Genomic DNA, 26,024 nt, shown 5'->3' with positions numbered 1-26,024 from the left:
CGTGTCTTTCAACACAATAGCATACCTGGCTGTGAGGGCTTCTCGCACTGCGCCTCTTGAATACCGCAACACCAACAACTACAGCCGCCATGAGTGCTATGCCAGCAAACGCAAGTGTAAAGTAAACGGATCGACTTTCTCTGTGATACACTTCTCGTCTTACGGAATAACCCTGCAAAATTAATGGGATTTGTGAGTTTCAGTAAGGAAAAACTTATAAAAATATTCTTCTTGTTCTCATGTCGTAAGAAGCTATGATGCCAAAATAACAATTTATTTAATAAGTAATAAAAAAACAGCCAAATTTTATACACAATGACATAAATAGGCTTTACAGTTAGGGTAAATTTTCTTACTGGCTCGGAGTGAGAGACGTCGTGATTCATGCTGTGGGCTGCTCTAACCACCCCCTCATTATGCATGGCAGCAACCGCGGCGGGTTGCTCTGATTGCTGAGGAATATCCTTAGTATCGATTGCCGAGTCGCTTTCCTCGTGTTGTTCTTGCTCTGTGCGTAGCTCTCCGCGTTCTGCCTTACGTTGTTCCTTGCGCGCTCGCTCGAGCTGCTTCTGATGTTCCTTTTCTGTAAATTTTATTTTTGTAAGTAAGATATGCTCAATCGTACAAATTTTTTTGACGGATTTGCCATAAATACCTTGCTGTTTGCTAGCGACATCGGCCTGATATTTGTCTAGAATAGCTGCCTCCGCCTCACGCGTCATCGCCAACAGCAATCCCGGAGTTTCATCTTTACTCCTGAGGGCCAAAACGTAATCGTCCATAAGACGGCCGATCTTCGCGCTTAGGTCTGGATATCTGAACATAAGAAAAGAAAAAATGAGTCCCTAACGTTTTTGCGGTTTTACTTTGCATGCAACGTATCGCGTGGCCCGTTTTCGCGTGTTTGAAATATTTAAAGTAAAAATGTACGAATAAAATATACGTTACCGTTCTAACATCAAGAGGCTCTGATTGGTAATCCTATCAATTTCCGCCAGATGCTCCAGAGTGGCTGGCTTCTCCCGCTGAGCCTGTTCCAAGCTGCTGTCAAGGAGGTGCTTGTAATGGGCTATTGTATGGTGCCTGTCTTTGTGAAGGGCTCTGAGCAGTTTTTGCAGGCATTTTTGAATACGGTGCATCTAGAGAACATAAAAGAGATCGATCGTCAGGCAAAAAAATATATAAAAAAATGTTCTTTGTGCAAAAATATATTACACAAAACTAACATTTGGCGGCGCCTCGTTAAGGGCCGCAGTGTAGCACGACATAGCTTCCTCGTTCCTCTGTTTGACCGCTTCCTGCAACGGAAAAATTATTATTAGATAATTTATTCAAATACAAGAGATTATTATTTGTCGCTCCTGGATAAAAAAAAAATTATTAATAAAAAATATGAATAGATTTTTGTTTTTAAAATGCTCGTACAATAACTCATTTATCCTTTTATAAAGAAAAAAAAATATATCAAATCGTTACGTTTTTATTGGTAAAAGACAAATAATAATTATAGACAATAATATCGATTATTGTCATAAACAAGATTTATCCTTATCAAACATCGTTTTAAACGTTCGCGTAAATCACTTGTTTGGAAAATAAAATAAAACTCCAACTTAGAAAATCTTATTAAAATCGATTCACGTTCGTTTTTTTATTGAGATTTATAAGTTTCAAAGCTGAGCGACTTTCTCAAAAAAGACGATTCGTATCCTATCACACGTTTCCACGTACCTGCACTCTCTGCTGGTGCATTGCGCTTAACTGATGCTTCTCCGCCGCGCCACTCTCTTCGAGCGCTGCAACCGTCTCCTGGAATCGCGCTGTCATCCAGCGTTTGAAAGCATCTGCGGCAACGGGATCGTGAGCCCTGATGTCCTGATATCTCTCCTCGAGATCACTCCAATCCTTCATCACCTGAAAGCGTTGTAGCACAAAGATTTCGACACCAGTGTCCCGCGCCATAATACTTGTCTTCCAAAAGTCCCTTATCTTTCGTACCTTTTCTTCTCAAATACAAATTTCATGGCTCGACATAAAAGAATCATACCTTTGCTTTCTCGTAAATAGGCAAAGATATGCGGTACGCTAAATAGGTGAAGATATACGGTACGATACATACGCTAATGTTACTTTTTCCACTGCGATTAATCGAACTTACTTTCGTAACTTTCTCCTTGTGCACCTCCTCAAGTCGCATCTGAGCCTGCTTGTAACTCTGATGCTCGGACCGTGGATCGAAGTGCGTCAGATAAGGATCGGGAGTGCCCTGCGGTTGGGAAGGCTGCTGTGTGCTCGTGCTAATCGGCAGCGGCATCGCCGTTGCATCTTGCTTGCTTTTCTCCGTCGTCGAAACGGTCGTCGATGGTCGACTGTTAACAAGTTTATAATAAATATTTAACTTTTGTGTCTATATTACGTGAACCCTACTTTACCCTACTTTTATTAATTATTTAATTTTGCAACTATTTTAGATTTAATTAATTTTCAATAATTTTTAATTCAATAAAAGAAAATTAAGCGTAAATAATATTTACTTAAGATCATATGCAATCGTATGATCACAGATTTTGTAGGCAAAGATGGATATGCTATTTATAACTACCTGGTAGTTGTGTCATAATCATCAAGATCGTCATACTCCTCCTCGCTTTCGTCTTCATCCGGTTGATTGCTCAGCACATCTTCGAGATCACCGTCAGAGTTGTCTTCGTCCTCAGCGTCTTCGTCCTCAGCGTCGCCGTCCAGGTCATCCTCGTCATCGATATCGTCCTCGTCCTCATCGAGATCGTCGTCCACGCTCTTCGGTATCGGCAGATCGATCGGCTTCTTCACCTTCACATTCTCTGCAAAGTGTTACGCGCGTTATTTTTCGCTACACCTGCAGTATGATCGGTATGATTTATCGTTACATAAGTGTATAAAACGTGCAATGATGACAATTGGTTCTAAAAATAAGCTCTCCAGCGCCGCTTTTATCCAACGCGCAGAAACCTGCATAAAGAAAAGGAAAACAAAAGTCGTTTAATTAATACTGCTGCGTATACCGCACTCATCCTTGATTATGCGAAAGTGCCCTCTTTTTCTTTTGCGTCGTTTTAACGATAACGATTCGCCGTACATACACACACACACACGTCGCGTACGTACGTACGTGTACGTACGTGACGCGGTAGGTGCAATTATTGGAATTCCTGTCTGCGCGCACATTCCAGTATATCGACTGCCATTGTTTGAATAGTAAATGGACGGGATTGGGCTGGCCACAGATAGCTTCGCGGAATTCTGGTCCATAATCTAAATCAATGCGCGCCAGTGATACACTGCCAGTGTCACCAATCACTTGATTATTCATCAATACACTTGGAAAAGGCCGGCGATGCGTCAGCATAATACAGTTTGACAATTTTATAGATATAATTCACGACGGCAAAGACATGGCCTCGACTTCTCCTCCTCCGACGTAAAGATACATCGAGCTAAACAACGAAACGGTGTCTACGAACGGACATTTAGCCTGTAAAAGATAATTAGGAAGAATTAAGAAGATGGGAATTTATTTAGCAAAAGACATAGATTACAACATTTTAAAATGAGATCAGCGTGCAAATGATCAGGAGAGAGGATTGCCACTCACGAAATTCGCATCTGTTTTAACTACGTAAAATGTATTTCGCTCTTCTCCCGGTGTGTTCCGCATCTTTCCAGCATAGAAATTCTAATTTGGCCGAGTTACTTCGTAGAAAGCAGGGGAGGGGATCTTGCATCTTGGCTAACTACGTTCTCGAGAGATGTGTCTCATTCGCTGAGAATAGGTGCTCTGATGAGACAACTTCTCGACTTCTGCAAAAGCAGACAAAAGCCCCACCTGACCATATCCACTTCTTTTGTCGTCCTTTTATCTGGGTCACACGGCAGATACGCGATAACTGCACGCATTGGCAGTTTCCGCGGGGATGCCTTATGTCACAGTTGTTCGTCATAGAGAGTTATGGATTCCTCGCGAGGACGCGGTTTATCCGGGATCGATCAGGGGAAGTGTCGAGTGGAAAGGGATGTAAGATGAATGCACGGAAACTCAATGTTATCAATGTCAATAACGAAAGTTATGAGAGATCAGCATATTCTATAAACTTAAAGAACATTTCTGAAATATTCGCACCCGAGGCTCTTTCGAAGATGCAAATATTTATTTGTCAAGATCCACCCATTTTAATGAATAAGTTTGACATCTCATTTTGGCAAATTAAACATTGATTGTAAGTCGCGCTTTTACAAAACGCTTAACCGTGAGTTATCATTTAAAATGCAGAAAACGATATCTTTTCAAAAGCACAGATGATATTTGAGCAAACAAAAAGAGTTTTTAAATTACATCGTAAAAGAGAATTTAGGTACAATGTATGTTAGCAATATGTTAGTAGCGGTTGTTTATAAAAAGAAGAAAAATTAAATATTTTATGTACATAAAATGATCTGACATTTTCCATTTAGATAAAAATATAGTTCTCTAATTATAATCACTCGTTGTACACTCCTATATGTATGAAAAGAAAGGTGTCAAGAACTGTCATGAATCGCTGAAATAAAAGCTAATTTTAATACTAAAAAGATATTAAAGTCTGAAAATGAATGATCGTGAAATTCTTCGAAGTTCTTTGGCCTAAATATAATAATTTATGTTTATTTTAATTTATTATTGGTGGAGCGATTGTCCACCTTCCAAAAATAAGTAATGTTACACACGTAATTATAATATAAATAACTATAATATAAATAATAAAATTATATATAATTGTTTGCATATTTTTGAATACAAGAAATTATTTATGTCCGACTCCATCTAAGGTACAATGACGGAAATTCAATGTTGTCAGGGTTAATAACAAAAGTTACGAAATAAGTACATTATATGAACTTAAGACGTGTTTCTAAAATATTCGTACCTAAGGCTCTTTTAAAGATGTAAACATTTATATGTTAAAATTCTTTCACTTTAACAGACAAGCTCGTTGATATTTAATTTCGTAGAATGAAAATTCTACATTCTGTTTAAGTACATCAATGTTTTATATTCTTGTTTAAGCTACTTTTTTATGGCTGTATAAAGAAGGGTGTTACGAAAAATCTGTTTTTCATGTAATAAAAAAAATTAAATAAATATAATTTCTTATAATTTTTAAGGGAAGAAATCTGATGATGCTAGTTAAAATTACGTCACATGACGAAAACTCATAAAAATTCCATTTAAATCGGGAAAACGTGTGGCAGTTATTCGGCGAAACGGATCGATATGCTATATGTGTCTACAGTGCAGTGTGATGCATTACGTTTTGATATTAAAAATATACATCTTATAAAAATGCTATATTTATTAAAAATGTCGGACGCAATGGTCCGTATGCTTACACAAATGTGTTCGAGATGGTTCTTCCCCCACCGTCGCGATGTACGTTGCGCATGAAATTTTTCCTTTACGCTTGATATTTTTATTATTAAATTTAAGATTTTTACAAAATATTTTGTATTTTTAATGTCAAAACATGATGTATCACACTATGTACTATCGATATATGTAGCACAGCATTCAATCTCACGGATGACTGCGACGATACGCGTTTGACCGATTTAAATACAATTTGCTATGTGTTCCTGTCATGGGATGTAATTTAAACTAGCATCAGATTCCTCGCCTCTATATATGATTTTATTTTTCCCGAACACTGCAAAAATCGGCCTTTTTGCAACATTCTTTTTTGCTTGTATTAGTATTTCCTAGATGAGAGTCGATTTTCTTGGATTCACTGTTTTGAAAATGTAAGCCTAAATATCGGTTTCAAACCAATCAGTTGAATATATGTATACCGTCTGTTGTGAAATCTAAATATCGTTTCAAGTAGAATAATATTGAAACATGCTGGTATGTATATTAATATAAAAAATACAACTATCACAGTTCCTACCTATAAAGCAATTTTACATGAATCAAATTTTTCAAAATATTTTACACGTACATGAAAAATATTTTTTGTATATATTATATAAAAAAATATAATACTAATTAAATAAAAATATAATTTTCCAACTGTAATTACTCGTAGTTTACTCGTATGCGCGTTTGCGAGAAAAGGTATCAAAAAGTACCACGAATTGCTAAAACGGGAATTAATCTCAATACTAAAAAAATCGACTAAGATTTCTGAGAATGAGTGATTATGCTTCTTCAAAGTTCTTTTTGATAATAATTTATGTTGTGTTGCAATTTTATTATTGGTGGAGCGATTGCCCCACCTTCCAAAAATACATAATATATTACGATCAAAGATACATAATATATTACGACGCAGACATAATATATTACGATCAAATACACATCAACACATATCAATAATATTATAAATAATAAAATTATATACAGTTATATATATATATATATATATATATATATATATATATATATATATGATTAGTTATGACTAGACTAGATAATTTTCTATGTTACACATATTTATATAATTGTTTGCGTATTTTTGAATACGAGAAATTATTTATCCGACTCCATCTAGAGTACGATGACGGAAATTCAATGTTGTCAGTGTCAATAACGAATGTTATAAGATTAGCACATTCTATGAACTTAAAGCATGTTTCTAAAATATTCGCACTCAAGGCTCTTTCAAAGATTTAAAACATTTATTTGTCAAGACTCATCCACTTCAATGAATAAGCTTGTTGAAATATTTAATTTCGTAGAATGGAAATTCTACGTTCTATTCAAGTATATCAATTACCGAACTGGTCCGCGTGACTAGTGGTCATACCCCAAACGTGTATCCCGGTTTTATATTGGCTTAGGTCGCGCTGCCCATTTTTCATTCCCTGGACGACACGTCATCTCCGAAAGTTATATTATACCTATGCTGAAAAGAATGGAATATAGGATTCAAGCGGACGGTACACAGCGGGCAAAACGGACAATCCCTTGTGTGCTAATCGAGCCCATTATATACATGGTTTATAGGAAAGAAAAGTTGCGCAGCGACGCCGAAAGCTACGGCGTGTTACGTTGCGCAGTCGTCGGGAACGTCGGCGGCGAACATTATTGATTGCACGAGGGAGAGAGAAGACAAGAGAGAGCTTGCGATGAGAGGAAGAGAAAGAGAGATATATATATACACGTATATATAGAGAGAGAGAGAGAGAAAGAGAAAGAGGGAGAGCTTGTGAAGGGTGGCACGAGCCAGCCGGGGTGCTGGAAGGAAACGAGGAAGGAGTGAAGGAGACGAGGCGAAGTAGGTGGCACCCCTCGTTTAATACACCCTCTTTGCGCCTTCCTATAGCCGTTCTTTCTCTTTCTATTTCTCTCTCTCTTTCTTTCTCTTTGTTCTTTGCGACAGTCGATTGGAAACGAACAGCGTAAATGCCGCGTATTTCCACCGTGCAATAAATACGCCGCGAATTCGTCGTAAATATTCATGCCTCGCCGTCTTCTCTCTTCCGATATGTTTTTTGATAGACATGTGTTCCATTAATCGTACCGCCCTGCAAAATGAAAAATAGCAGAAAGGCAAAGAAATAATATAGTGCGACGTATAGTAGTATCGAAACGAAAATCGGATAATGTAGGGCGCTGAAAAGCTGAAAGCTAAAAACGGGAGGGGTAAAACGTTCGATAGGTATCATCAAACGAAATGACAAAAGCAGTGCGAAAAACCAAATGGATCGTACAGATCGATGAACATTTGGCATTCAATAAAATTATTTTAAATTTTCATCATCCATTTGCACACACACACACACACACACACACACACACACACACACACACACACACACACACACACAATAAATTCTAATTAGTAATTAGAGGTAGCAATATGACGATTTTATTTCAAATCATAAACGCCATTCTTGAATTTTTCTCTTCGAGAGTTTTTGAGCAAAACTTCATTTAAAAGATCCAATCCCCCAAAATCCGTGAAAGCGTTTGCTCACGGGCATTTTACGTAGCAAACTATCGGTCGAAGTGCAATTTAATTTTCTAACATCGAAAGCTCAAGGTATCCGATAGAGACAGGCGGGGATTCGCGCGTTAAATCTCGAAATAAGATCGTCACAAGTATTTCCACTTTACGGTAAAATGACCTCGCGCCAAGAAGACACCCGAGCTCGCGAGCTCGCGTCTGGAAAGGATGTCACGGTATGGAGATGCGGACGCAGCGAAACGTTCGCACCGATAGAATATGCATGAAGATGAACGTGAGTGCCGGTGCGGTACTCGCGAAATACGAAAATACGCGATGCGATGGCTCGCTCGCGCGTTTCGCTCTTCGTCAGTCGTCTCCGCCCTTCGTCCCTTCTCTCTCCGTCCGCGAGATCCGCGTGACTCGCCGCATCTTCGGCGCGCGCGCGCGCGCGTGAAATGAAAACACGAATGAATGGTGATAAGGCATGAGCGTACGTACGTTACGTACCTTTCAGGTGTTTCGGGCAGCATACAAACTCGACGCCGGAGAACAGAGATATGCCGCACGGCAGCAACATCGCGAAGCTACGCAGATTCATGTTTCGCTCCCGGCAAGTCTCCGCTGCCGTGGCATTCCATCTGGAAACGTGAATCCCCTTGATGCAGTCACGTGTATAGTCGGAGAAGCAGGAACGCTCGCGCGCTCCTGATCTACCGCGACGCGATAAACGGGCCTTGATCCGCGATCTCCGCCGACGTAAAATACGGAGTTGGTGTAAAATAAACGCGCCGGCAGCTAGGCTGTCACTCATTAGCGAAGTAATTTAATGTAGCCCCTAGTTATACGCGATGATGTGACAGAATAATGAGATGGAATGAGCAAATATGATAAAATTAATTTAGGGTAATATGTACGCGTTGCGTAAAAAACAAAGGCGAGGGAAAACCTATTTTTTAAAAATAAATCGTTAATGTAAGTAAGTAAACAAATAGTATAACACACTGTTAAATTCACTGTCAAATTCTACCCAACTTGAGTTTTTTTTTTTTATTATAGCTCGCCATTTGTAGGTCTCCTACTTAATATGTCGTCAATTTGAATTAAAACAATAAAGTTAACCAAGTTAACTTTAAGAATGTTAAATTTGACTCGAATTAAATTTATCTACTAGGTGCACACGTTAATGAGGTACTTACTTTGAAACTAAGCAATTTAACCACAGAAATGGGTTAATCAGATGAGGTTGTTCATTCAACTATACATTTTGGGTTAAAACAATAAATTTCAACGCGTATAGAAGTTAAAAATAAGAAAATGTTATTCAGTTCAAGAAATTAATTTAAATTTGATTCTTTAATATTTAACAGTGTAATAATACATAGAAATAATAAATTTGGCAGAGCGCGTTGGAATAATTGGATCAAACATTGAGAGTGTCTCTTCGCGGAGAGACGGAATGACCGTGTTTAAGCTATTCTTTCGAATCTCTCGATCACTTTGACGCGACGTTGTGAATCTAAACTCGCTCGAGAATTAATTCCGTTTGGCCCAGGTGATATTCGCGCACAAATACACTCGTTACCTGTGAGACTCCCAGCATTTTGTTTGATTATGAAGATGATCAAAGAGACAGCCCTCCGGCACGAGAAGTGCGTCGCTCTGGAAGGGTCCCTCTGAAAGTAGAAAACGGTACATATTGCAGTGGCTCGAATTTGAGGAAAGGCTCGATTAAACTGGTAAAGGTCGTGCATCACCGGTATTTATTCTTATTCGCTATTTCCGACCGACGCTGACGATGAATCTCTCTCTTTCTCTCCCTCTCTTTCTCTTTGCGAAAAGAGGATTCTACGAATTATATTGCGACGAATTACATTGGCAGTCGAAGCACGAATCTGTCGATGACTATTTATACACCCGTGCGCATATATCGAGATATATGAAACGCCTGAAATCAATAGCGAACCCACGTATAAGGGATTTCCTCCAACCGTGGTACTTTATGCATGCTCATCTAAAATAAATCTTATACATTCGGTACTTAAATTTTACATCACTGCATTTTTAAACTCTTCGTACATTAAGGATGTGTGCGTCACATCTCCAATCTGCTTCATCAAAAACATGAAAATTTCATAGATTGTACTATTATTATCTTTAAGTGGCTGTGTAAAATTTGAGCACCTAGTCCATCGTATTCGTTTAAAGTTAGTTAATTTTTTGTTCACTCCTGATTCTTTTAAAATATCGCTTTTTCACAGTACTTACTTGACGTGAAAGCAGGATTACGAATGAAATCAAATTTTTTACATATATTACTAAAACATTAAAAACATCCCTTAAATTCTTTCTGTTCTTTTTCATAACTTTTAGCTGCAATTTTAACGACAGACCCAGTCTTTGACCCAGTCCAGAAGAGATTTATCCCAAACTAAAATGTTAAGTAGCCTTCAAATAATAAACAATTTAGGATGAAAAATTTTTTCTCGAATTATACTCTAAAGTAGAGAAGCAAATAACGAGACTTTATTGTTCATTTAAATTCAAGAGTACTTTCCCAGAATTTTAATTCCGGGTTTAATTATCAAGTCGTTTAATGTTGAATATTAAAAAGTTTCAGCATAGTAATGGCCTCTCGGAAAAGTTTTCCTAAAGATTTATCGGAGAATCCGCTGGTAAAATATTTATGTTCGGGACACTCCTCATACACTCGCATATACAAATGATTATGTAAAAATATACACGCGATATCTGCATTTGCGGGTATCTCGTGTACAATGTAGAGAAGCACGGAATACAAACAGCAAGAGTAACAATTTTTCAGTACTACATTTATCTAAGCGTCTGTTACATTCGTGATAGAACGTGACGGAAGAGCGCGCGGCAAGAGAGAAAGACGAGACGGCGGAATGAACACGCGTCTAGCGCGGATGACGCATCGGTACGTTCACCAGCGCTGATCAATAGAACTAGTCACGCAGACTCCTCGAGGGTATTAACCACTCGCTTTATTTGTCCGTGTATGTACGTTCGCGTATCATCCTCCTGCGAAAGATTGCGGCGGAAGTTACGTAAGGAAAAGCAAACAATTGCAAGTGGTATATTTTCGCAAGAAGCGTTTCAAGTACCATCAAAACGAGATAATTATATAAAAATACAGTTAAAAAACCCGACGCTCTACGGTTCGTTTTTCCCTTTTTTTTTCTTTTTTATATATGTGTGTGTGAATCGCTCGACAAGGAAGTGGTTAATGGACCTTTGTAGGACGTGAGACACGCATCAGCTGAAGACGTTAAGAGAACGGCCGTGACCATCTACACGTGACCAGCGTGTTGGAATAATGGCGTTTATCTAACGCGATTAGAAAATGAGACATGGATCTCTATAACGCTCTAACGGCGCGTTCAAAACAGATAATACGGAATAGGGATTCGGAGTTCTCGTCCTGTTAACTGCTGAACGTGCACGAATAAATTTCTGCCGCCTCGTCTACTTACAGGATCTCACTCAAGGGAATATATCACCGACGACAGACAGTGTTTTGTGTCATTACTCCATTCACGTTTTGGTTCAATTATTCATTTTAACGGTACTGAAAAGAGGTACTAGATAAAGAGGTACTTCAAGTGGAAAAGAAGTGGACGTTGAAACATATTGTTCGCAAAGTGAATTATATGTATCGAATCGAGATCCAACGGCGACTCGCGAGATAAATTTGGGATGGGATTTTTTTCAAAAGAAATCTTAGAGAGAGAGAGAGAGAGAGAGAGAGAGAATTATCATCGTTACTTCTGCAGCACCTCGATCTAATTAAATATACCGCTCTAATTAAAATTATTTTAAAGCCCGTTTAAAATAAAACGAAGTATTACATTCTGTAATAGCGAGATGCTCCCTGCATAAATACATTCTTCCACCGTCTTAATGAATGTCTCATGTTTCTCCTACCGTTTCCTTCAAACTTCTCGCGTTATTCGATTTAGAATATTCCGCAATTAAGTATTCCTCGCGAACTGAAGAGCTCCACGCTAGAACGAGGTAAGTTTATAATTTATAAGGCCCACTTTAATTAACGTCGTATATAAAATAGACTTAATATAAATTACGAGTCTATTTCTTATCCCCCCCCATCCTTCCTTCCTCCCCCCCGCCTTCACCCCCAGGTCGCGCTGAATCGTTCAATCGCATGGAGGAGAGCTCGCGAGTCGCAATAAAGATACAGTTGCTACGAGAAGACTTGGCTTGTCAAGTCGAGTGCTCATACACACGCGAAGGGTGGAATAAAAGGACAAGTAAGTGCGATCCTGAATCCCGCTGCTGCGCGACGTCACGTTCGCGATAGTTCTTTCGTTCCTCAAGCGCGATAAAAAGGCTGATCAGGAAGGCAGCAGCAAGGGCAGACAATCCGACAGCAGATATCGCGTTGTCCGGTGCGCAGCATATTGACTCTACAAATTGAATTCTTCCGTCCGGAGCAGATCGAGCGGACCTGCTAAATTTATAACTAAATCCCCGCTGACGGAGATCGATCTCTCCTCCGTTTCTCACGGCCGCGCCGCCGCTGCCGCATTATCGATCGATCGGCCCACCCGGCTCTCTCTCTCTCTTTCTCTCTCTTGCGTGCGCGCGCGCGTAATGGTCCTCTCCTCGTAATTTTCAAGCAAGCCAAGAAACGAACCACGAGTCTCGCGAGAACCTTTACTGTCAAACAGACATTACACGCATGGTATTCAGCCATCAGCTCCGGCGAATTGGGATTGAGATCCGTGCTATACTGTCGTAAACAGAGATCCACGCTGCTGATGGTATTGGCACATATGCTGACAGTTACATTATTATATTGATTGTGATATCCCGTTTAGACGGCTCGCGGTTTTACATATCTCGCGGGCTATCCATGACAGATTAGCGGTTCATTCCGGAAGCCCGAAAAGAGATTGATCGCGATACAGATACGCGAAAATTGGCGTGACCTTCTTTCTCGCCTACACGAGGCGTAAATATAATTTAACTTACTGAAGTTATAGAGATTCAATCTTTAACTTCGCGAAAAGGACCATTTTCGCCACTGACCACGGAGACTCACGAAAGATCGTGGCACGCAATGCCACAGGTTTTCGATACCTGCGACAGATTACCGGTACACAGTGGAAAACATTTTGTACTTATGTTAAAAAGCGGTCCCTGTTAAAATTTTTGTGTTAAAATTTTAATATATCCAAGAGTTAATTTAACATAATGCGATTATGTTATTCGAACATTTTGTGTTACGTCGATATTTAAGATTTTTTTAACGTTAAAATAACACAATTTATGAGAGAATGAACAAGTAACATAAAAGTAATGTAGTTTTAAAACATAAATGAATAAAATGTACGGAACAACAAATTACAAATGTTAATTTTACTGTAGAGGTATGTTCCATATTTTGTTTTTTAACACAATATTCATATTACTTTTATTCATCTTGTGTTAAATTAACGAAAAAATTTGAATGGACCGTTTGGGACACGCGATATATTAAATTTAACATGAATTTTCCACTGTGTACACAGAAAAAAAATTAATATCAAATCAAGAATCTTTTATATATAAGCAAGAATATAAAATCTTCTTGGAAGAATTTATAATCTTAAACAGACATAATGTGCTTACACGAAGAAAATTTTTCTCTTTATGCAAGCAAATTAGTCTATCTGTTTAAGGCTATAAATTCTTCCAAGAAGTTTTTATATTCTTGCTTATATATAAAACGAAGATTGTTGATTTGATACTACCTTTTTTTCTATGTAGAAATATCAGGAAAATTATTACTCACCCAAACATCTGTAGGGCTTGACCCATCGGGAGAGCTTGCACTTGGTTCTTCCGGGCTTGCACCAGCCGCTCACTCGAACGTAGTGCGACGACTCGACGATGTTGGTGATGTCTCTCTTGGGGTAAGCCTAAAGGAAAAAGAAAAAAAATCAGACAGGCGCGGATTAAGGGAACCCGCTGTAACTGCTGTAAGTACCACATTAGCAGGTGGTTCGACCAGCCTGCAATCGCGCGTCCAGAGGTAATTATCGAGCACACACGCACCCTCGACGAACCTATTATTATCGCGAACGAGCGACTGCTTAATCTCCGTTTAAGAGGCCGCAAAAAACCACGTCCTTCCCTTGCGAGCTGTTTCGCGGCGTGGTGTTCGCGTAATGTGCAAATTAAATCTAATAAGACTGCGCGACGTTGGTATCAACAGTGAATCGATAATGTAATTCAGCCACGTAAAAATATATTTTCCATAATCTCGATCTTGAAATAAAAATCAACGTTAAGAATATTACTAAATTTACTTACATCCAGTGAAAGGTTTATGTTTAAATTGATGAAATCGTTTCTTTAACTTGATTTTTTTAAGCTCAAACAAAAATATCTTTCAGGCAAATAAAAATTTATTTGATTTTAAGAAATAACGCTGTTAACCTTTTTTTAAAGTAAATAAATTACTTGTTTAATAATTTGAACAAATAATTATTTAATTCAAAGGAAGAAATGCATGAAATTATTTAGTTGTTTTAATTTTAAAAATATATTTCTTTCCTTTAATAAAAAACATTTCAATTATCAAATTGACAAACCAACTATTTTATTAATCCTAATAAAAGGAGTAACCAAAACATTTCTTCAAAGAAACTTTTTTTTATCTGTGTACCAATACACAAATTTTTTTGATCTAAACAAATATTTTTTACTCGATGAAATTTTTCTCTGAGTGTACTGAATCTTTTTTTAGAATTTATAGGAATATGAAGAAAATAAAAGTAAAGCGAGTCGCGTTGCTCACAATTTTGCTAAACTCGATTTAAATTTGTGAGAGTTTCTGCATTGACTAATTTTGTATAGCGATCAATTTAAATGAGGATTGAAATAACTGGATCTTCGAAGATTCCTCTCTTTTAATCTCTCTACGAAGGATTAAATAACGGCCGCGAGCACCCGACGAGGAAAGATTGGGCGGCACGCGAGTATACCGTACTTAGCGAACTTCCACACGTATTAAGCGCGAAGAAATTTAAGCAAAGCACGACATAATTCGCGATGCGACGATTGTGGACCGGGGCAATCTCGCGCAATAAAGTCTTCGGCGAAGATTAACGTTATTTTCACGGTGGAACGGCGGGAAGGGTAACGAACCGCGTAATTCTGTGTTTTGTCGCGACTGAAGCGCGTCAACGAAGGGATGAAAATTCGATTTACGCGGCTCCGGAAGATTATAAACGACTTAATCCTGCCTGCAGGGCAGCGGCAGCACCGCCGGGCGCGATGTTAAATAACACGCCCAGCCTTAATTAATAATTCGTTCGCGGGTGGCCCGATTTTCTCTCTAAATAGCCTCGCCTAGTCGTGAGAACGGAGATAGGGGGAGTTTGATCGCGATCCCCCGTGACTTCGTTTAATAATTCAAATACCAAGTCGAATAATTTGCATTTCAACGTTTTCCCAAAACGAGAGCGAGACAGCGATTTTTATCGATCGGCATTCGCGACTTGCGCGACGCGCGCAAGGCGAAAACAGCTCGTCTCTTCGTGCTCGTGCATGAGCAAGCGCGAGCACGTACGCATATGCAAACTGCACACTCGTCTCTGTCTTACGTGCACTGCAGTGGATTGCGTGAACGTGCCGCGTAAGACGGAGAACGTTATTATCCAGTAATCCATAAGCCAGTCTCGCACCTTTCACCGTGCTCTACTTGTGTGAAAGATTCCAAATGTAAATGGCGTGCGATCTCGTTATTATACCCGTCATTAATCCTTCCGTACTGTCAATCCTTTTCAATAAGCTACAAACAAGCTACTCTCGCTCGACGCTTCGAGGAAAACGTGACGAGACGTGCGCTGTTTCTCACGCGCGTACGGAAGGATCGATTCTGCTGAAATGCAATTGTGAAAATTATCACGTTGGACAAGCAAAATATTTATAAGCTGGTTGCTAAAATGTCAAAATATTTTGCAGTAGTGTTATCGCGCTTTTGGATGGTCCAACGTAAAATTATTATTCGATCTACATCCAGCTGAATTTGGAGAATTTACTGCAGCGAAATTGCTCCTTTCGTGCGCAAGATGAACGATAACGTTCGAAAATAAGAGCTCAACAGTTTCAGAAGTCGTAAGAATTTTTGCGAGAGAAACCGCAATTAAACTGTATTTCAACCGGCACAATTTTCTAAGCCGGCAGGTGGCTTTGATTTTTAGCTTATGTAACCGAGAGCGGCGCGGGCGCAGCGCAGCGCCGGATCGTTAAATGTTTCTTTTAACAACTCCGGATGATCGTCTAGCAAAATATTTACGCGCGTTTCTCTCGTAGGATGGAGAAACGATGCGAGGCGGAGAGCTAGAAAGTTTGATGATAATAGAAAAATGTCAGAGATCTATTTTTAATGTCTATATATAACTCTTAATCGACTATATACAAGTCTAACGCCGATCTCCGGCGTTATACGTGTGAAAGAATTTAATGGTCGCGTGATCTTATAGACTTTTTTTCCTACCTTCTTACAATACTCCAGGATCTCCAGCTTGTCCGTCATGCAGCTCTTCTTGTCGGTCGAGGAGACCCATCGACCCTGCTCTCCCATGTGCTGCGCAAGGTATACCTCGCCAGGTTCGCACAAGGTAGCGACCTTCGTTGAGGAAAGATACGGTCATTAAAGGCACGCGTTAGCTTCCGAGCGGAAAACACATTTGGCACAGTCAACAGCTTCATCAAAGTGTGTTTCGCCTTTCGGGAAGCCGGCGGATCTTAATTAACGACGGGTCAGTCTTTGTTTTTTCGACAAACGGTGGCCAATAAACTTTTTCATTGCTCTATCTCTTTTTTTATCTTTATGACTATCAAGAGTTGTCCGTCAACGCTGACGACACGCACGCGTGTGTTTACTTCGAAATGTATACTTTTCTTTTTTTATATTTTTGCAATAAAAGAAAATTTATAACGTTATCCACAGAGATTTATTTTTTCATATTAACAAACGCGTTACGCGCACCGCGTCAGGTTATATTTAAATCTTTAATAAACAACTATATAATAGACATTGCTAATGCAATCTATATTTAATGATTTAATTAAATGGATAAGAAGCTGTGTTTCGTTCAAGCGAAGAGTAACGAGGATGAATTTTCATGAAAGTGTATAATTTTGCGGTGTTTCCGACGAAACGGGAATAAGGTTAGACCAAAGTCTCTCACGGTACTCACCTGAGGCTCTGATCTTCCGCCAGCTGGTGCCAATTCGAGCCTCTCCGACACCGCCTGCAACACAAAGTGAGAGAGAATATTTGAAAGCGGCTGCATGTAGACGGGAGGAGCGGAAACGGGGTGGTTAAAACGTTTTCCGCTTGGATAAACGTGTACCTACTCGCGTGAATTTAAATCTTTGACGGGCAGAATGCGCCAAGTAGTTTATTCACTTTACGGAGCTGCCTGATTTAAAAGAATAAAAAAAAAGAGAGAGAGAAAAAAATGCTTGGCTCGTTTACGAAAAGGAAATGTATTTAACGAATAAAAAAAAAGAAAGGAGACGCGACGAGACGATCGAGTGCATTATTCCGACGTGACTGGAGTGCACACAAAGTATGTATTTTTCTTTGATATAGTAAGCGTATATTTTCCCTTCCTATTAAACGTAAACTTTCTTGCCAGGTAATATAGCGAACTTATCGACCAATATACAGTAAATATTTATTTCAAGATAGGTCATGCACTTATAAGACGTGCTCCGTAAAATCTTGCATTATATTTCTCGAAAAAGAAGACGGGAGAACAGAAATTCATCCGAAATCGGATGAATAACAGGTCACGCAAGAATATTCTTCAGTCAACTGCGACGCGCTCTATCGTTTACAGAGATTCGCTTTACTTTTCATATTACTGTACTTTTATCTCGCATTTATCTAACGTGAATTAAACTACTTCGAATTTCGCGACTATTTCCGCAGGACTAATTCAACTTTGCAGACAAATCTATTATTTTAAAGAGAAAAACCTAACGAAAACGAATGCTGACTCGGTTGAAATATGTTAAAGATGATGACATAAACCCATCCGTTTCATCCGATCGATAGTAACCTGTAATCTCGTCCAATCGTTTAAACGTCAACGTTTTCGCAGCGAAATCCTCGTAATGGGGACGTTTCATTTCGCCCTGCCAAGCAAGCAAAAAGTATTTTTAATACAGAGCTCCCTCTATATAAAAATACGACACATCTCATCTACGTCTCCAAATCCCAACGTTAATTTTCAAGACATTTTAATAATCGGTTTTTTATTAGAGAGTCTTCCCATTTTCAATCCCATTTCTAGTTGAAATAAAACGTTATTTTTACGCAAAAACATTTTATATTATTATAAAAAGTAGATTTCACACATCGATAAAGAAATCGATTACTAAACTCGAAATAAACAAAGGCAAACAAGTCTAGGCTTCCCTGTACTGTGTACACATGTCACTTAATAAAAAGAAACATCGGCAATTGAAAGATTGCGGGGTTCGCGTTTACTCGTTTCAGCGGCGAAACGAGGCGCGTTAACGCCAGTTACGGCAACTACTTTGCGTATAAACAGGAAGTCGTCGGAGAAGTAGCAACATAATTACGTCGTTCCATAATACTCGAGTGACTAATTATATTGCTCGATAATGTCCGATAATTATGGACGATCCTCGATTAATACATTAGCGCATCAAGGAGGCATGGTACTTGCGGACAGTTAGCCGCTCGTTCACCGCCGCGGAGAGCATATTAATTTCGTTATACCGGGTGTCGCCGGATATATGGTTCGCAACAGGGAGTCTAGTCGCCCGAGCGGAGCGATTATTGTAAGATTGCGCGTAAAATTGTGCATCGGAAGGAGCCGCGGACTCGACTCCCTCCGAGCGGCGCATAAAAATTGCAGGGCTCGTTCAAGGCTCCGCGCGGCCGTACAACAGCGAATTGCTTCGTTGCAGTGCAGCAATATTTACTAGAGATAGACCCTATTTCGCTTTAGCGGCAAATTAAATTTGCTTTAGCAGCGGATTCTGCGAACGAATATATACCCGGCAAGATTTTTCAATATAAACCGCGTTTCGCTGTAATATCAAATAATTTGCTATGGTAGCGAAGTTCGATTACTTTCACATCGGATATGCAACAGCAGCCGCGGTAATAAAGTTCTCATTTTTCGTGGAAGTAATTTCTTCGCGATACTTCCTGACCGTTTTCAATTTCCCCGACTTTCCCCATCAGAGAGTCTCTTCTCCCGGGAGTCCCTTCCGGAGTCTCGCGGCTGAGCGACGCGACGACGAGACGTTTCGACCGCATATGATCATTCCGCCTAAAGTCACCTACGTGCCCGGCATCGCCGGTCTATATTCCGTCGAGAAAGGTCGCGTCTGTAGAAGTCGTATCGAGTATCTTCCGATGGATATCGAATTTCGCGAGGAAACGCGAGGGAATACGTCGTCGCGGCCGCCATCGACGTACCTTTACTTGTTTTGATCACGCGACGAGACGGCTCCTCGCATGCAGCTGCAGATGTGCACCTGGTAAATATCGGGCATGCACCGTGCGCGCTGCAACCATAAGCGCGAGGTCACGCTTCGAGGTACGTTGTACGCTTCTCCTCGGGATTCGAGATTGGCGTGTCGCCGTGGAAAATATCGGCTCAGCCCGAATAAAAATCGCGCGTTCGCTTCGCGTGCCGAACGGATTTACGACGGCGCGAGGAAGCGATAGCTGGCAACGTCAAATCCAAAGGTGACAAATCGCAAGGATTTAAGTATCAATTTTCCGAAAGTAGAGTACATGATGGATGCGGAATATGTATGTGAGTTATTATTCAGATACTCGGACGACAGCGACAAAGCGACAAAGAAATTAATTATATAATGTGTGTGTGTGTGTGTGTGTGTGTTGCGTATTAAGAGCAATTATAAAGATAATTAAATAAATAATTGAAACAACAAAATTAATAAATTAGAGGCTCTATATACAAAATTGAAATATCTAACAAAGAAGGTATTTCGATCAATAGGAGCCAGCACAGGATATTTGTGTGCGCTCGATAGCTTTTTATTGATCGTAAAGGACGTTTTTTAAACGCTGATAACGGAAATTACATAATGTCGCAAACGTTTCGACTCGCAATACGAGTCCTCTTCAGTACATAAACTGGTTGTACTAAATGCCGATAATTAGTGATTCCATCTATTAAAACTGTACAAGTACATAACAGCGAGTGAGATTATAGTGGACAACTTCCTTTGTCTGTTAGTTACCTGTAACAGCAAATTTAACAATCATGTCAAGCGAATCGGACGTATTGAGCTTAATTACAGAGTTTTTAGTAAATTATAAGTCAATGAAATAACATAATACAGAGTTTATTAAGAAAAAAACTAACATTTAAAATTGTAAAAAAATTAAATATAATAAATAGAATAAATAATTAATGCTAATTGTTACAAATAAATAAATAATGTTGTATCAAGATAAATAAAAAAATTGTTTTAATACATTAGAATTGTATTTCTATAGAGTATAGAATGGCAAATTGTAAGAGATTAATAAAAATAAATTTTATTAGAACATGTATATAAAATATTATATTTAAAGATATTAAAGTAATATTTTTCAACATTTCTATTTAACTTTCTCTTATTCCGGTTGACTGATTGCATTTACTTCCGAAGGCGTCTTATATCAATTTTTAGCATAGCAAATAAAAGAAGAAGGTTATCACACATATTTTCCCTTTATCTTGTCGTACCAATTCCAGTGACGTCCCGAGAGACTGCTCGGCCAGTTTGTACTTTAATTCCCCTATTCCCGAACCTGTTTTGCGATTTAAACGTATCCAAAGTATTACATAGCACTCTTACACGATCTTTCACTTCCTGTCTACACAATTTGCTCCAGTTGCATGAGTCACCTCCGTGATTTTGTGTGAGTGTGTATTCGAGAGCTCTTGGGAATGCTATGAGAAGAAATCAGCACGAAGACGTATATTTTCATACTTCGTATTTGGTGAAGATTAGTTCGTTTTATGTCACGTTTGATGTTAAATATAGCCGTCCGACTCTGTAAGTTCTATTTTTAACTCGTCAAAATCACGCGTTCAATGTCGAGTAAGACTGATTGCTAGGCAATCGTGTTAATGATGTATCGGACATAAATAAGGTCCCTATAAAATAATAAAAATTTAGAAATGTGTTAATATTAACACTTCAAATAAAATACATACATATAAGAGTTGTGTAAATAAGACTACATATTTATTTAACAACATACTTTTCTAATTTATTTTCTGTGTTTGTTATTAAAAATTAAATTATTTTTTAGAATATTGGAAAAAAATTTCATTTTTTTAATGTAAGTACTTTAACTATTTAAAATAATTTGTAAAAAATTTTATTGTAATATTTTAGTTATTTTGAAAATAAATAAATAAATTTGATTTACCAAACTAATCTCTGCATCGCAATAAAAACTTTACGTAAATCATCTTGAATATTTAAAGTGCTTAAATAAAAACATTCAGATTTTTTTTACTATATCATTATTAATTATATTTTTACTAGAGCACATGTTTACTTTTTATTGAACTAACTTTTTATCCAGACGTAAAATCGCCGCTAAATTTTTTCTATTTTCAAATGCAATATAAAATAATAATTTTTTCATGATTTCCTCAGTGTTCTGAAAAATGTCTCATACATCCTTAAGCGCTAAATATGAAGCAACGTTATATATTTTTAACATAGCTTCGAAAACACGTAGATGACTGCACGCTCAACAACTGTCGCGACACCAGACGTCGCATTATTGACTGTGGCATTAGATATGCGAGAGCGACGTACAGACTGTTACTATCATCACGATCATTATAATGGAGCGATACATTTCGAAAATTCACGCTAACGCAATTACTGGTCCGCGAACGGTGGCGGTAAAGGGCAGAAGGGTGGCGGCGCTCGTCGTTCGACCGATAATTTCGTTTACGTTCGCAAATTGCGAATCGCGACGCCGGCCGGCAGGCTGGCCATTCGCGATGGAGACCGGGGCGTCGCGACGCCGTCGGCGCTTTGCATTTCATCGATCCGCGTCGCTGTGTCAGGGACAGATCCACGACATGGCGTGCCATTATGTGCGGAAGCGATTCGGGTACCCTCGGCACAGGTTTCAACTCCGGCGTAGGTTTGCCCCGCGGCAGAGACGCGAATAGAAAATTTTCCGGGATTGAAGCTGACGACCGAGGAACAGAATTTCAAATCACGCTCAAAACCGAATAAATAAAGTATTTTATTTCATTTTTGTTCACTTCACTATATTACTGGAGCACATATAAAGATCACTAAAAACTGCTCTGTATTTTCTTATGTATCTTTTTATATCCTCTTTTTTATATAAAGAACCGACAATTTTCTATATAAATTTGCTTATATTGGTATCTGCTAGAAAAGCGATGATATTTTGAAGTAACTATTTGCGAAATTAAAAAAATATAATCCCAAATACCGATTTTATATAACCAGTTAAATATATATTACCTATGAAATACAAATATCGTTCTCAAGTAAAATAACATTCAAATGTTATGAAATATAACTGATACGTGTATTAATATAAAAAATACAACTATTAATTTCGATCTATAAAGCATTAATGTATTAATCAAATTTTTTAAAAATATTTCAAAGATATATAAAAAATATTTTATGTATATATTGTGTAAAAAGAAGTAACATTTTCCAATTAAATAAAAATACAATTCTTTAATCTAATTTTATAATCATTCGTTGTTTGCTCGTATACAAGTTTGGAAAAAAGACGCCAAGAACTATCATGAATCGCTAAAACGAGAGTTAAGCTTGATACTAAAGAGACAAGCTCTGAGAATAAATGCTCGTGCAATTTTTCAAAGTTCTTAGACCTGAATATAACAATTTATGTTTGTTTCAATTTATTGGTGGAGCAATTGTCCACCTTCCAAAAATTAAATTAATAACCAGTTAGAATAGTAGAAAACAAATTATATATTACTAACTTATATACACTTACATTATTATAAAAGTATTTATAGTCAGTAGACTAGATATGACTATTGTCATATTTAGAGACGTCCATTTTATATTCCATGTTATACATACATACTTATATATAATTGTTTGCGTATTTTTGAATACGAGAAATTATTTATGTTCAATTCCATCTAGGGTACGATGACGGAAATTCAATATTGTCAGTGTCAATAACGATAGTTATGAGATTAGCACATTCTATGACCTTAAAGCAGTTTTTAAAATATTTACACTTAAGGCACTTTCGAAAGTGTAAACATTTATTTGTCAAGATTCTCCCACTTTAATGAATAAGCTCGTTGATATTTAATTTTTTTAGAATGAAAATTCTGAACGTTCTGTTCAAGTACATCAATTTTTTAATATCCTTATTTTATACTTTTTTTTATTTTTTTATTTATAAATTTGCTTGTATTGGTATTTCCTAGATGAGCGTCAAATCTCTTGGATTGATTATTTTGGAAATGTTAGCTTGTATATTGATTTTATATAATCAGTTGAATGTACACTATCTATGATAATTTTCAAGTAAAATAACATTCAAATGTTATATAATATATGTTATTTGTATTAATACGAAAAACTCTCTCTCTTTCTCCATGCTCTCCAAAACATTTTTTTATTATTTTTATTAATCACATGTAAAATGTTTCATGTATAAATAATGTAAAAAATGTAACATTTTCCAATTAGATAAAGAATATAATTCTACAATTAACTGTTATTACTTATAATTTACTCATTGTATATGTTTGCAAAAAAATGTCAAGAAGGATCTTGATCAATATCAATCACTAAAATGAGAACTAATCTTGATACTAAAAGGACAAGTTAAAGTCTCCGGGAACGAGTGATCGTGCGTTTCTTCGATATTCTTTCGTCTGATAATAATTTATGTTTGTTCAATTTATTGATGGAGCAATTGTCCCAAACCTTCTAAAGAATTGTTTGTTTTTATATATTCAGACACAAGAGAGTTCCGTCTATTTCTTATACATAATATAATAATACAATTAAAATTATATACAATATAATTATTATATAATTTTGTATATTATTTTATGTATATATTGTATGCATGATGTGAATTAAAAAAATATAATTTTATAATAAGACATTTATATATTATTTTGCATACATGATGTGAATTAAAATATTATAATAAGACATTAATTTTATGTTATGTAACTATATATATGATTATTTCCATATTTTTGAATACAAGAAATATTTTATTTCCATGCACCGTGTAAAAGTTGACGTAATAGTATACATTTATATATAGTATTTAACACACACATACACTGACAATCAGTATAAATAAGTATTGTATACGTAGATATGTACTTTTATGTCAATTTTCACATTCAGATGAAAGTGGGTATAAATAATTTTTCGTATTTAAAAATATATCGACAATTACTCTTATAGTTGACAAAAACATAAACTGTTGGTAAATTCTTCGAATTTTTGAAATTTGCGGCCTACATGAGCATGTGATTCAATAATAAATTTAAACCAACATAAATTATTATCAGACAAAAGTGACTAAATCAATAAACTTTAGTTTTCTACTTTTCGAACTTCCTTTCTTGTAACTTTATGATAACTGTGCATGGACACTTTTCCGGTTGACTGCATTTATGCGCTTACAGTTTTATCACACGTTCAACCGTTGAATTACAGTATTTTTTTTACAATAGTATCTCGCGAGTTTGAATGCGCGATTCTAATCGTGAGCTATTAGCGGCGGCTTTGTGTTTCTCCGGTAAATCGACACGCTGCAATAGCACTTTCGGAGTTCGGCATGATCACCCCACAGATTGCGGTGGTCGGCTTATCGACTAGCTGAACGTGGTGTGTGTCCAGTGTACTCCGGACTTGTTGTCGGTGATACGCGCAACCTGCGGTTTACATTCGCTTTTACACGATAGGAGGTGGTCCAAAAAGCTCGTAACCTTGAACACCTGCGGCATAGCCTGTTCGATAAAGTGACCTTCATTATTTTACGTATAAAGTTGCCCTATCGTTTGGCGATATTAGTACCGTTATTCTAATCTAATAACTCCTCTCAGTACACTCATACAAAGACACATATACACAAAATTATTTTTAAATTACTCTGTAAACGAATTTTTTTTTCAAAATTTTCGAAAAAAATTAATTCTATTTCTGTATTCTAAATTTGCAGTAAAAACATTGATACTTTTCAGAAAAGTGTCTATTTATAGGTCTCGTATAACCGCATGATTAAAAATAATAGTTCAAAAAAAAAAAATAAATAAATAAATAAAAATCAATCCTAAATACAATTTTTGTTCATCTTTGCTTCGTTTTTGTCAATTACAAATATTAAAGTCTGCATTACAATTTTGTTTCAGTTTATTTACTGTCAGCATTTCAAAACTTTATTATCTGAAAATTAATGCAAAAATGAAATAATGTGTTTATATTTCTCTGCTTTCATCAATTTATATTTTTAAATATAATAAATCAAATCTAATGAAAATATAAAAATGAACACAGTTAAAAAGGAACGCTATTGAATATGAATGTGACAAAAAACTGTAAGCGCATAAATGAAGTCAAACGGAAAAATATTCATGTATTACTATTGTAAGCTGCAGAAAAAAATGTTGAAAAATAAAAAAGTCGAGTTCATTAATTCAGTCACTTTCGTATAATAACAATTTATGTTTGTTTAAATTTAGTAGCACAGAGTGACTCACACTCGTGTAAGTTCCACCTTTCAAAAATTGAAGTGGATGCAATATGCTTTTGTTCTCGTTAACTATATGCACTTATACTTGTTTTTATATTTTGAAATACGAAAAATTATTTATGTCACTTCATCTAAAATAAAAGTTGACACATAACAGTATATACCTATATATTCTCTAAACCTCGTAGAATGAAGAATCACTCGAAAATTGCACGAACTCAATTTTCACTCGAGAGAAGTGAATT

General features: G+C 37.2%; 1 protein-coding gene across 3 annotated transcripts in view; it reads right to left on the bottom strand.

Moving 5' to 3' along the window:
• LOC105198585 (amyloid-beta-like protein) overlaps nucleotides 1-26,024 on the bottom strand; it is a 62,730-nt gene that overhangs the window by 5,213 nt on the left and 31,493 nt on the right. Inside the window, exons 2-14 of one of the 3 annotated variants that reach the window (XM_026135984.2) lie at nucleotides 17,198-17,251; nucleotides 16,492-16,623; nucleotides 13,780-13,906; nucleotides 9,547-9,637; nucleotides 8,472-8,602; nucleotides 2,603-2,843; nucleotides 2,159-2,369; nucleotides 1,732-1,914; nucleotides 1,227-1,298; nucleotides 949-1,139; nucleotides 656-756; nucleotides 357-583; nucleotides 26-172 (exon numbers count right to left, since the gene is read on the bottom strand). In XM_026135984.2, coding sequence (XP_025991769.2) covers nucleotides 26-172; nucleotides 357-583; nucleotides 656-756; nucleotides 949-1,139; nucleotides 1,227-1,298; nucleotides 1,732-1,914; nucleotides 2,159-2,369; nucleotides 2,603-2,843; nucleotides 8,472-8,602; nucleotides 9,547-9,637; nucleotides 13,780-13,906; nucleotides 16,492-16,623; nucleotides 17,198-17,251 — 1,908 coding nt within the window. Of the gene's footprint in view, nucleotides 1-25; nucleotides 173-356; nucleotides 584-655; nucleotides 817-948; nucleotides 1,140-1,226; nucleotides 1,299-1,731; nucleotides 1,915-2,158; nucleotides 2,370-2,602; nucleotides 2,844-8,471; nucleotides 8,603-9,546; nucleotides 9,638-13,779; nucleotides 13,907-16,491; nucleotides 16,624-17,197; nucleotides 17,252-26,024 lie in introns of all 3 variants that reach the window. The other 2 variants (XM_026135983.2, XM_026135982.2) reach the window with 2 other exon arrangements.

This window comes from Solenopsis invicta, chromosome 8 (genome assembly GCF_016802725.1).
Source record: "Solenopsis invicta isolate M01_SB chromosome 8, UNIL_Sinv_3.0, whole genome shotgun sequence".
Taxonomy (NCBI): Eukaryota; Metazoa; Arthropoda; class Insecta; order Hymenoptera; family Formicidae; genus Solenopsis; species Solenopsis invicta.
Note: the sequence above shows the minus strand (reverse complement) of the source record. Positions and strands in the feature narration are given on the sequence as shown.